The sequence below is a fragment of the Lepidothrix coronata genome, unplaced genomic scaffold (genome assembly GCF_001604755.1).
Source record: "Lepidothrix coronata isolate B3197 unplaced genomic scaffold, Lepidothrix_coronata-1.0 Scaffold35, whole genome shotgun sequence".
NCBI lineage: Eukaryota > Metazoa > Chordata > Aves > Passeriformes > Pipridae > Lepidothrix > Lepidothrix coronata.
The window spans coordinates 3,983,290-3,997,150 of NW_016690215.1; the positions used below are offsets into that span (position 1 = coordinate 3,983,290).

The 13,861-nt window shown below is 40.2% G+C and overlaps 1 protein-coding gene across 2 annotated transcripts in view; it reads right to left on the minus strand.

The window, feature by feature from the left end:
* The window catches only part of GEMIN8 (gem nuclear organelle associated protein 8), a 29,078-nt gene that overhangs the window by 9,199 nt on the left and 6,018 nt on the right, over nt 1–13,861 (minus strand). For both annotated transcript variants that reach the window (XM_017812376.1, XM_017812377.1), the window contains one exon: nt 12,012–12,468. In XM_017812376.1, the coding sequence (XP_017667865.1) occupies nt 12,012–12,468 (457 nt within the window). The remainder of the gene's footprint in view (nt 1–12,011; nt 12,469–13,861) is intronic.

The window sequence follows — 13,861 nt, forward strand, 5'->3', positions numbered from 1 at the left end:
TGTATCTACAAGCAATGCAATATGCTCAAGAAAAAAGAAAATTTTCTGTTACAGGCTTTGAAGTAAGAGCAGATGTGATTCCTTGGCAAGCTTGTGGCAGTTTGAAACCATGGTTCCGTGGACATTTTCCTTTCCTCAGCTACAAAACCAGCTTATGCAATTTCTGCTCCTCTCCTTCTCCCTTAACTGCATGCTCCAGCTCCCAGGCCCCTCAAGGATGACGTTACAACTGTGTAAGGGGCCACACAATGAACCCTAAAAAAACCCCACCAACCCAACCCCCCAAACAAACAAACAATCAAACCCAAACAAAAACCAACTAACCAACCAAACAAACAAAAAAAACCCAGAAAACCCCAAACCCAATTCCAACAAGTTATATTTTGTTCTGGTACAGTTCAGTGTCCTGGCAACACCAGAGCAGGATCGAATGTCTAAGAAGAAAAATTGCTTAACCTGGCTTTGGCACTGAGATTGAAGCACAGCCCAACTGAAACCTATTGGTAAGAGCAGGAAATAGTCTCAGGTGAGAGACTGCACTCCCTCAGACAGACTCAGTTGCAATAGGCTGCCTAAGCAGACAGCAAACAGATTTTACAAATCTGAAGTACTCCGATACCTCTTCTTTCACTGTAACCCAACTTTTCTACACATTTTGAAGAGGACATCTCTGTAGAAACAGGACAAAGTTACTTACCAAGAGAGCAAGTGAAGAAAATTACCTTTGAAATAAAAATGAACAGAAAGGAAGGAAGGAAGGAAGTTTAGAACCAAGGTGTTCCATTTTCAGGTTTGCTGCTGGGTGGTATGTATCATTCTCAAGTTAATTAAGCACATGCCGCACTGTAATTAATCCATCTTACCTGAATGTTTTAAAGAATTAATTACCTCATATTATTTTGTTATTTGGGTTAAGTAACTGGCAGAAAGTTTTACAGCTAACAGGAGAATAAAGAGGCCGATTTTTGTTTTAGAAATAGGATTAAAAACTGAGAAGGATTGTTGTGTGGTCTCCAAAACAAACTGCCAACAATCCTACATGGAAACAATATAAGCCCTCATGTCCATGTTTACACTCGCACTAGGCTACAATGGTTACTGCCCAGCTAAACATCAAATCACCTTTCTTTTATTTTCTTCTCTTACCTTCACAATGAAACCCTTAAAAAGGGATATTCTTATCCCAACCAGAAAATGAACTGAAACAATTAAACCCTATGAACATGAAGCTAGTCCAGTGGATCCTCAAGTGAAAGCCTGCTCTAGAAATTTGAATGCTCTTAATGTAATTCCTAATCAGGCATTCCCAAATCTTCGTTCGGGAAGCCTAGCCAAGATAATGAATCAGACATTCGCTCATCTAGGATAGAAAACACACGGGTGAGCCCAGCGTAATCAGAGTCTGTATCACACCAGAGGCACCAAGGTGTTCAGACTGCACTGGTGCCATCTGACAGAATTAAACTGCTGGGAAGTTGCTGACCGATCACTGCTTAGAAATTAGTACAGGATCAGGCACTGGCAGATGCCTCTAGTAAGGATCAAGTCTACAGCAATAAGACTAAATACAGACCAGCTGACTCTGCACTCCCATCCCCCAAAACAACTCCAATCTGTCACTGATGGCAACAATGCTGATGCCAGACAAAGACAACACTGCTAGAGTAAACAGAAGGATTACTTAAATCTATATATAACTATATCTACACATACATGTATGGCACAGTCAGAGGAGCTGGAACAAGGAAATGTTCAAATTTAAAAGTGCTTCTTTAAAAGCAAACCAGAATGCTGAAGAAACATGAGTTTCACAATAATTTTTTATGGGTACCTTGAATAGAAATTAAGCATATGCACTTGGAAGAACGTGTTTCACGATGCACAGAGCGCTAGACAGCTAAATTATACTGAGTTTGGTGTTCTCAGGAAAATGAAAAGGAAGCAGCCTGTGTTAGTCTTCTAAATGAAACTCACACATTTGAACTTCACACTGAAATTTCTTTCTTGACTACAGCCACAGACTACAGTGCTGAAGTGAAGTTTGGTTTATTGTCTGATATGACGAAGCTATGTTATCAAAAACATTTGAAAAACATTTTTTTGGAGAGCAACCTGTAGCCACGTTGCTGATTTTTCGGAAGGAAGTATACTCAGACTACGAACTGACCTTTCAGTTAACTGGCACATCCATAATTTAATATTACCACAGACACACAGAATTAAATAACAAGGTCTGATCCAGAGAAAATTAATTTCAGCAAGTAAATACGCATTTTCTCCATGCTGCCAGTAAACTGTGTGTGCTGCATTTGGAAAGAGATATCTGGAAAGAGGGTCAAACTAAAGGAATTAGTTAAGCATATCACAACTCGTGAAAGAAAGGGCTGAGGGGCAGCTTTGGAAACTATGACCTTTTCCATTTCTCATTGCTCATTTCAGCACTCTAGTAAATTAAATGAAATATACTTAAATACATGAGGGTAACTGCTATGCCCAGTGTTAAAAACACAACCAAAAACCTTGGGAAAATATGCCAGAGGAAATCTGCAGATGTCCGTCTATTTTACCTTCTGCAAATGGAAAATGTTTGACTTCAGAAGAAATTCCAGGGTTGGGTGCTGGAGCAGAAGTCAGCACTGTCTGCTTTCAAAGAGGCAGCTGGCATCTCGCCCTTTAGAAAGTTAAGTTGTACTTCTTAGCACTCAGGAGTTCCATCTCTCCTGTCACTTCAGTGGGATAATTCACACACAAAGCAAGTATTTCAGTGACTTGATGAAGAGAAGACTTTATACAAGGAGAGCCATCAGACTAAAAGCCCATCTAGCCTGACAGCCTGTTCAGGACAGAGGTCAGTACCTAAGGCCAATAGAAGAACACAAAAGCAGGGAATGCAACTCCCTACGAACCACCAGCATTACCTAGGGAGAAACTGAGAGATCAGAAAAAGGCAGATACTTCTTCCTGCACTCCTCCAAAGCCAGCCAGCTGCTCTGTGATCTACCACCTCAACACTTCCTCCATCAACATGTCACACGATGCAGTCTTCAAAGTCTGGACTCTTCAACATTTTTCAGCCTCCTTCCCATCATACCAGCGGCCAAAAATCCCAATGAAATGACAACTGATGAATTTTAAAGCGAGTTCTCCAACCCTCTGCTCGGCAACCACATCAGAAATTGCAGAGCTCCTAGAAATGAAGGTGCTCTGCAAGGCTTGTGCGAAATGAAAGAACAGCAGCATCGGTTTGTTAGTATTTGAACAACCATAAAATGCTGAGGCCCAGCATGTTCTTTGGAGACCTACATTCCTTGGCAAAGTTCCTCCAATTTCTGTGAATACAGAGCTGACTTTCAGAGCAACAAGCACTTCAGCAACTACAAATGAAATTAAACCTAAGAGAGTCTTACCCAGTTAATGTGAACAATAACACTCAATAGTGTAACACCCGTGTTATTTATTTCAGTACAAATATTCATTTAAGATTTAGCCTTCACTTTACATTACCCCCATGATTTCAGTGTACCAGAGCAGTGTTATGACAACTTAAGACACATGTCCTTCAAAAATATCAGGGGGAAATTCCAATATCCACATAAACAGCTTTGGGTACTTTGGAGGCCAGCACTAACTGTAACACTGATGAACTGAGTACTTCATAGGGCCACAGCACAACTGTTTCGTGGTATGTTGCCATGTCAACCTTCTCTATTTTCCTGAGTGACAGGGAAGTGCTATTATTCCTGTATCACACCTCCAAATAAAAAGAAAACGGACACAAATTCGTAGAGCAGGAGGTGCTTTAGATTCCTTGGAACAGGCTTCACAGTAGATCACAAGGTGCCATAGGGGCTCAACTCAGGCCCTGAAAAGACAAGAGGGACAATGTTCCCCCAAACCTTTGGGTTAGGATGCATCATCCTTTGGATATAAATGACTAGCTTCCTTCTTCCTGGAAGGCATGGTTGGAAGAGAAAGATTATTACTTTGGATATTAGTTTCTAAAATTCCACATATGTTGAAAGCTTTGTGGATCTAGCCCCAGGTAGCACATCCAAGGCCATGATGGAAGCCTGTACAGGTCACTCAAGTCTCAGATGGATGGCGTAACAGCCTCTGCCTGTCTCTCTCATTTGATTTTGAGCATGAGAATTGAGTTTTGAAAAGACCCAGGCAGATGGAAGTCTCCAAACTCTCAGTTTCTGCCATCACAGCACCCACTCTTCCCTAATGATGAGGGATGTGAATTCCATGTGGATGCTTCTGATAAAACTAAGGCACAGTAAGAGAAGCTGAAAACCAAACAGTGCCTCTGAAGTTTTGGAATTAACAACACTTCATTAAAATCAGCAGGTGTAAATTATATGTCTCCAAGCAAATCTGTACAAGAGGTTTGCTTTATAACAGAGAGACCGAAAATGTGTAACGCTTGAGGTATTTTGCTGCCATGCTCTGCTGTAGCTTCTGAGTAGATTTCATAGATAATGAGCACAGAAAGCAGACATCATCATTACATCCATTTCTACCTTGGTCTCTGACATTTGCTTTTCTCAATTACTCCAGTACTGAACACCCTGAAACTTCAAACACTCTTTCTACAGCAACAGTTCCCCCAGGTAGATACCCAAATAGGTTGTATTAATTCATAGCCCACACTGTCACTGTCCACTTATGAGGTTGAAAGTATCACATTAAAGGCAGATGAATTCAGATTTATCAGCAGAAAACTGAGACAGAGCTCTCTCCTAAGTAAAATCATTTAGAGATCCAGAAATTCTGCATGTGGCACCCAGATGGAACCAGTAATTGAGAAATTTAAGGAAAAAGGAAAAGTGCATAAACTGTGAAGATAGACTGCCCTAGTCAAGCGATCAGCACAGAGATGCTTTTATGCCACTTTTCTCTAGAGCTGTGTCTGTCAGCATGGTCTCACCTGCTCTTTTCCACAGCAGCTGCAGCTGCTTTCACAGGCTCCCCTGCAGGGACAAAGAACGAAGGGGAGACTAGAGGAGCCACTCAGAGCAGCTGCAGATGCTAATGGAATAAGCAAGCAGGCAGACCTGCCTTCAAAAAATTACCAGGACCAGTTCCGAGTGTAAGTAGTGTCTGCATCTTCCCACACTAAACTGTTCCCATATGAAGCAATCCTCCAAAACAGCATTCTGAAAGCTATTTTTGCTTTTACAGTAAGACTGGGGACAGATTCATTCTTCCACACGTGGCCTCTCAGTCCTGGGGCCCACCTGTTGGTTCTTTGCCAAAACTTTGCAGGGGCCAGGTATGTCACAGCAATACCCTCAAACCCTGGAAACCCCACGGACACAAAACAGGCACTGACACTCTGCTTATCTCATCTAAAACTGAATTACCACATGAATTTTCTTTGTAAACAGAAAGTTCCAATAGCTAATGCATCAGAGCAAGCTACTGACCTGTTTCCAGGAGATCCTTCTGTGACCAGCAACTATGAAGAAACAGTTATCAAAAGCAGCTCTAGCACACGGATGGTGAGGGACACGGCAGCTGAGAGGAACAATGACCTGTCTCTGTTCTGCACATCTTATTCCCATATCTTCAAGACAAGTCCAGCCAGAAGGAATTTCACCACAGCACTGATTTAGCAAGAACAGCAACAATTCAAGTTTACCAGACTTCTCTTATTGCCTCATGAAAAACTTCGGGATAATAGCCCTCTGGGAGACAGGGTAGCTCCAATCCTGTATTTTTTCAGCAAAGATGTCAACAAGAAGCGTTCTGGGCACAGGAATAACATGTTAAAGTCTGTAAAGAACAATTCTCTCAGATCATATTGTTCATCCTTCTACCACTTAAGGCTTTTGCTTACTTCCTGCTGAGGTACTCAAAATCCCTTATAAAGATGAATAAATTGAACCTCTCGAGAAGTCACCTAACATATGTACCACCTCACTATAATAACAGGAACACAGCAGACAGACAAAGGGTGACAATTTCAGACACAAATTCCTGAAGTGTAATACTTTCATATTAGTACAGCATTCTTCATTTCCTTTAAATGTAAGAGGAAGTAAAGGCATTTGACGTCTTGGCATTCCTCTTAAAGCAATGTCTACACTACAGTTATACTGAACCACATGAGCTTATTTTCCCGCACTCCTAGGATTAACCTGCTGTAACTCAAATACCAGTACTCCACAGCATGCTTAGGGAGAACTGAGACCAATACAGCCATTGGCAGATATGGAAGTGGCATTCCAGGCCCAAGCTCCACCCAATGGTCCACACTGCACACGAGAGATTAGTCCACAGCATCCCCAAATGCCACCTACTAGGAGCTGAAACGTGCGGCATCCCTTAGCAGCAAAACAAGAAGCCTGGCCTTGTACTGGTCGCCAACACTGTCAGTCTCAGCCTGAGGCACATAAAGATAAGAAAGACTTTACATATAATTTCCAGGTATATATATATAAACTGCCACACAACTCTCCAGAGCACACAGCAGAGGATATCCAGTTGTCACTGCACTTGGTCCAGTGACACCAAAAGTGCAGTTTCCTCAAGCTTTATAGTGTCTCTTTTCCATTGCTTTCTGCAGCAGCAAGTATACCTGTACAGCATAACGTCCACTTGTTGCAAAATGTGTTGGCTTGATAGGAAAGACACAGGGTCACACAGCAATTATACATTCTCCTAAGCTCAAATGCTGTCCCTAGCATAAGATCCAAGGACAATTTCTTGACTATCATATATTTTAAGAATGGCTGCGTTCCCAAATTGATACTCTTAGTACAAAGAAAACACTGTCTATCATGAAATGGATATAAAACTGTGCCCAACTGTTGCTCTCCAACTGCAATTCAGATCCTTTAATTTTGCAAGTACTGATAGGTTTTTAAAATTAAAGCAGTGAAAATTGTGGCACTTCTCCTTGTTTCTCTAGTAAGGAGGCACTTTCTCAGCTCTTGGCTGCCAGTACCAAATAACACAGCCTCTACATTGGACGCAGTGTGTGCACTTGACAAGATTCTGCTGCTACACAGTAAAAGGTTCAATCATCAAGATCAGAGTGTGGTACAAAAGGAGTTGACTTTCACATTTCTTCTTCAGCTCGCATAAAAACACGTTTTAAAAGCATCTCAAGCACCCACACACATTGCAGAGAGCACTCTTATTTCACAGGCATTTCTCAGAAGCTTCAGCAACTCAGCTTCTAAAGATTGTGGTGAAAGTTCATGCCAAACAAAGCTTTTTGGCAGTCAAAAAGTTTGTCAGCCAAGGCTGATAAAGCCAAGGAAGTTGATCAGATATTTGTAAGTTCACCATCCATAATGCTTGGACAGCTTAAGGCAGGGAGGAAGAAACAGAAATGCTGGAGACCAGGAATTTGTAGTTCAAGAATTTGAGCTACAGTCTGATGGAGAAAAAGACAAAACAGGACAAAAATATTTACCAAAAGCAAAGGAAAGAAGGAAAACATACTTGCAAACTCCCTGAATCAAAGTCTTTTTTCCAAAGCTGCATGCAGGCCTTAAACAAAACCAAAAGCTTCACGGATCTGGTACAATTCAAACAAATTTCAAAACACAGAAAATTCCATTACTCCCTCTTCACAAAAGAGGCAGTGGTAACTATGATCTTTCAGAGAAAAAGAAACTTGAGGGAAAAAACCCTACAAATTGCAGTTTTGAAAGAAACATCTTCATCCACCATTTCCTTTCATTTTTTAAAGAAAAGTTTTCCATTTAGCATGAAAATTTTAAGTTGAGACAACGATATTTTTGGGAGAAGCTGGAGGGTATGTGTGGGCAATACAAAAAGAAGCTTTAATGGAAAATACTATTCAGAGCATTAACAAATGACAGACTATTATCCTTCAGTAATGAACTGACATGATGGTACTTTCCCTTCCTTTTCTTTGTTTTTAAATAAAGGACACTGTCTCATTTCCTGTTAACTACTACAGAATGGTTCTCAATGTACTCGCAATGCTGTACTCACCCAATTACGGTGTTTTCTCTTTTATGTAAAAGGGAACAAAGAAAAACTACATAAGGACAAACTACATGTTTCAAAAGCTAAATTTAAAAGTGTAATAAATATGTGCAATTAGACATTTTACAGAATTGTTAGGCTTGTGAATCTTCCTTTCTTGGTTTCTGCCCTTTCAATTCTTGCAAATATAAAAGGCAACTTACTGCATTCTGTCCTTTACATCCTGGATGCTTGGAGAATTTGGTACCCTACCTAGGTTTGACAGGTATGGTAACCCAGGATAACAACTTCATGCTCTCCGACAGCCAGAGGGAAGACTCTTAAACGCAACTAAAAATACCCCCAAGGAGCATAGTCTATTAGGATCCCCAGTTACATGAAGAACCAGAACAACAGACTAGCCCGACAAGAAAATCCTCTAAAAAGGGAAAATCACTATTATGATTCTGTATAATTATGATTCTGTATGAAGACGCAACTGACAATTGTCTGTAAGGGATTTTAACTAAATGCACCATATATCTAGATAAGTTTGTAGTGCATTAGTATGTCTGTGTTCATATAGCCTCAGCAAAACTATGTTCGCAATTACTTCTGGGCATTCCAGGAACATGTAACTTGACTGCAACACATGACATGAATATAAAAACTAGTAAGAATTTGACATGAATTCAAGGCAAAAAAGAAGAGATTGTTTTAAAAGAGGTTGCTTGTGAACTATATCACTGCAGAAGTGTTAAATCATGCAGCAAGTTTGCCAAAGCCCTTACTTTGCAAGTCAGCCAATCACTGCAAATGCCCACTGTGAAAACAAAACAACTGCTTACCGCAGTAAGGAATCTGCTTGTTCTTCAAGTCTGCGGCAGTTACTAAAAAATGAAATGCACCTGAAGTTTTCTTCTTTGGCTAGTCTGACACAATCGCTTTCTTATCTCTGAAACTTTTCTCTTTGCAGTTAGCATTAAGGCTTGTGTGTCACTATCTTTCATAGAACCAGAGAATCATACAATCACTAAGGTTGGAAAACACCTCCAAGATCTTCGAGTCATCTCATTGCCACCTACATCTCAGGCTTATTTAAGTTTTTTACAGTTAAAGTTTGCAAGATCTTATCCTCTGATGTCTGTGATCACATTCACTTCCAGCAGGCCCTAGATCAGGCATTGTTAAGTGAAGAGTCTGACATCAGCTAGTATTCATTTTAGTCTATTTGATTATTCTTCTACATGCTGATGACATGTGGATCATGTGTGGGAACCAACTATATCTTACTTGGAAAATCTGGACTCTCACTATGCGTGCCCAAAACACCTGCATTAATGCTGCGTAGTATTTCCTAATTTTGCAGGGCTTGAAAAACACCAGACTAACAGAACTTATCCTTCACAAAGATTAGTATCCCCTTCCTTATGTGCCAAATTCCATTTTCTATTTGTCCCATTGCTGCTTCTTTCCCATGTAAGTTGCAGATAAACATGTATCAAACTCTTGCAAACTCTTCTTTTAATGGAAGAGCAAGCTGGGTGTCTTTTCTCAAGTGAATATCAAGGTGCAGGGGTCAAAGGCTCTGAATTCCACCTGGAGCCCTTTATTTATGCCAGAGGAAGAAAACATGAGGCACAGCCTTCCCCTTAATGTTCCCTAACAGCTGGCTTACACTTCCACTGATCATCAAGATCTCTGTTGGTATTCCACTTTGACATATCCAAACATTTCCATTCTCTTCAAAGAATATGTAAAACTCTTATCTCACCATCACAAATGCCTCTTTCAGACATGGAGGCCTAAATTTCAGGCACTACTGAGGTTTATAGTGCCCAAGTTTCTCTACAAATCTGCTCCTCAGGTAGAGGAGGCAGCCCAGGACATGCAGTTTGGGATTAAAAGGAAAAGGCATTAAGGAGGAAATACTGAAATAACCATGGATTTCTTTTGTGGATGCATTATCTCCACCTTCTCAAGCATCAATACAGAACGACAACTGTTCTTCTGCACAATATGAAAGCTATAACATGATAGCATCATTATGGATCACAGCTTAATGAACTTCTACATTTAATCTTGTTCATAAACAGCAACCAGGAAAATTAGTAAAACTACCTCTTAAAGTACAGTAGTATTGCCTTCAACTCCACACAAGCTCACTTCCACACCATCAGGGAAACGATGACTTTCCCCTGCTCCTTGGTGCTTATGTTTTTCTTTGAGAAACTTCAACAGAATAAAAAATTTATTCTATTTTCCTTTTCCCTTACGATGCACAAAAAAATTATTTCTGAGCAAGATCATAATGTATTTTTAATTACTCACAAAATTAGCATTTAGATAGCACCATTCACCTAAGACTTCTGTGGCACTTCTAAATTGCAATTAAATCAAGTACTTGTTTACTTTTTCCTGCTTTGAGGAATTATAGACAATTACTTAGTACTATCCTCATTTTGTCAGGGAAGCTACTAAAGAAACTGAGGCATGCAGTAGCTAAAGACCAGAGCCCACTTAAATTTGCATGAAGATCTGCAACAGTGACACTGAAGTGAATGGAGTTACACTTATGCAGAACTAGGTTGCTTAGTAGCACCCAGCAGAGACCTAATCCTTCCAAACGGCTCCAAGTACCACTGCGGTGGAAGGAAAAGCAGTAAAATCTGTATTCTGAGTCACAAACCTCTTCCCAATTCACCTGCTCATCACAAAGAACTAAATTGTATTTTTAGCAAGAGCAGCCAGCAAGGGGTCAGGAAGAGATTAAATAGCTATACCAAGGTCATACAGGATATTTGGAGCAGAGAACATCTCTGAGCCCAGATCTCCCAATTCCCGGTATACCACTTTAATCACTCTCATACCTTTAAACACCACTAACCATAACAATCAAAATAAATCCAAAGAAAATGTTCTGCATTTCCAGAAGCAGCCCAGCATCTTAAAGCATCATGTACCTCATCAAAGGAACATTTCAACAGAGAACACCAAGCTGATTCTGCAAAAGCATGATGAGAAAGGGATTCATGTCAGGCACTACAACGGAGCTCCTTAACTCACCTTCCTCTGCTAACTATATCAACTGTGCATCATACTGATGAGAAGCATGAAGTTAGGCTGAATTGTTTCAGCTCACTGGGTACCTTCTAATCAAAGAACTTAAAATAAAACCATTTCTGTCTTTCCCTCCCAATCACTGCCTTTATTATACCTTTTTAGAACATTTTCTCTTTCAGAGAAAGCTCAAAGCTCTATTAAGCATTCATTCTGGGCATTTACTACCGGAATCACATGTGAAGAGTTATTTTCATCGTTCTGCTTTCTTAAAAGTGCATGATAAATTTGCCTGCAACATCTGTATATGAGTAAAGTGTCAATGAAGTACAGCATAATCCTTTATTTCTTTTAAGGATTTCACAGAAACAAGATGACCAATACCTCTGAGGATTAAGACCTCAGAAAAATCTTAAGTCTTTGTCTTACAATCCCTCCTAAAGGACCTGGGTCCAGATCAAGATGCGAAACAAAGAGAAACTTGTGGTACAGTACAGAATGAAGAGGATGCAGGGGGGGAAGAAAAGGGTCATGAAATTTTACTGTCAGGTTAGCCAAAGAATAACAAACAAAATGGCTGCTCCACATTATAAAATACACCGAGGCTTACTCTAGGGTTCAGTGATGTAATAAAGCATTTCCTGTGGGTTCCCCTCTCAGAAATACAGCATGCTAACTAGATTTAACCATAAAAATACTGTTTTTTTTCTTCAGCGCTGAAGATTAATACTGTCTTCTGAACAAATGCGTTATTCTCTTCTTCACAGTCACAATTTTCTCTCTCTCTCCCTCACCAAAAAACTTTCAAGCATTTTCACAGATTTATTTCTAATAAATGGTACTGAAGTGCAGCCATCAGTTTTGCCTGCTTCATTCTGCTTGGCTTCCTCACTTGCAGTGCCTATTTCTGAGAATTCTTGCAAAACCTGTAAAAATTGAAGCCATCCAGCACTCGGTGTTATGGCCATCAAATACCAGAAAACACAGAACAAGTATGGACTTACGCAGCTCTTCCCGGTGCCTCTCTGTCTCTGCAAAAAACTGGCGAAGCTCCTCTGTGATCTCCATGTTACTCAAGTCATATTCTATCTCCCCTTCAGACTCGGAGCCTTCTTCCATTTCGGAGTCCCTTTCAGCATCCTCCTCCATTTCAGAGACTTCTTCAGCATCCTCCCTCCCTCGGTGGGCACCTGCGCACTGCTGAGCTCCCCCACCATACAGAGCTCCGCCATGTGGTCGACAGCGGGAAGAATAGTTTCGGGTATGTGGGAGATCATTCCCATCCCAGTCTGAGTAGTGGCTACTTGGAGAGGCTGCAGGAGGATGCCACGGTAGGTGATAAAAGGACTCCATGGCTTTCCTGTAGGCTTTCTGGTGCCTCCGCATCCAGCGCATGGCTAAGTTATAGTGCTTCCAGTATCTCGCGTACACCTTCTGAGAATACCACGGCTCGGTGTCTTCCTGTGGCCAAAACATGGGGGAGAGGGAAAGACAAAAAAAAAATGAACTCCCCCTTTTATTTTTTTAATAAAGAGCCACAAACAAAGAGGGAGAGAAAAACGATAATTAAGGGAGAAACACTGTAAATGCAAGCACAATTCTGCCTTTTAATCACTAGTAATCCTTTACCTATGATAAAACATGCACACTTGAAAAACGACAACACAGTGCATGTGCATTACTTCCTGCACTTCATTACTCCTACAAAAGATTGTTTTTGCATCAACACAACTACCAGTGAAGAACTAGCAATAGAGGAATTGTAGTATCCAGAAGGTATTTTCCAAGTGTTCGTGCTACTACAGTGGGAATCAGTTCTTTTTAGGGAATGTGCTGTGTGGATATATTCCACAATTCCTTAGCCACTTGCGTGAGTTGTAAGAACTGAATCATTCCAAGGTGTAGGTATTACAACCCACACCTGATTTCCAAATCCGCAGACAGAAAACACAAGAGATTAAAATTCCTCCATATTAAACAAAGGCATTCATTTTATCCAGTAACATATTTCCTGCCTCTGCCTGCCAAAGTTTCTCAGAAAAGGTCAAATGGCAATTCAGACAAGTTCATATATCCATCATGGCCTCGATCAAAAACAAGACTGTATTTGGCCAAATGCAAGCTGCCAGCAAATCTCCCTTTTGTGCTCATCAGCAATCAAAACATGAAAAGAGTTAATAAAGTGTCACTGATAAAGTATAGAGAAAAACAGCTCTATAGAATGAAGCATACTGTAACACACCTTCTCCTATCTTCCAGTAAATCTTAGTTTTCCTGAAAAATAAATAGTTTTACGCTGTTCAGATTTCACCTCACCAGCAACTACAAAGCCCCACAGTTCCTCTAGCCTTAAGCTCCCTTCATACAAGCCATTTCATCTCTCTTCTCATCCTGCTCTCAAAAAGTGTAATAATAAAGGATCTTAAAAGAAGACCATAAAGTAAACTAAACAGCAAATCTTTTTTTTCCTTCCCCCCACGTCTTAATTTCCATAGAAAATCTTTGATCTGGGCTAAAATGGAAAGCCTGTACTTCAAATTGGAAAATTTTAATTAAGTCATATTTTGGCAGACACTCAAAACTATGGCAAGATTAACTGAGGTTTTCAGAGATGAATGTGATATTTACAGTCCTTTCTTAAGTTTTTTTTTTTTTAAAGGACGTACAAGACAAAAATCTTTAAGTCTGTTCTCTTGATTGGCACCATTCTATAGTCTTAAAAGAATGATTCTTTGGGAAAAAAATCCCAGAGCAAAACAGAAAAAACAAACCCAAGAAATACTTTCCATTTAATGCTAACACTATCAAGAGAGGTTAACTTAGTTTACTTACATTTGTTTTCACTTTCTGCTTC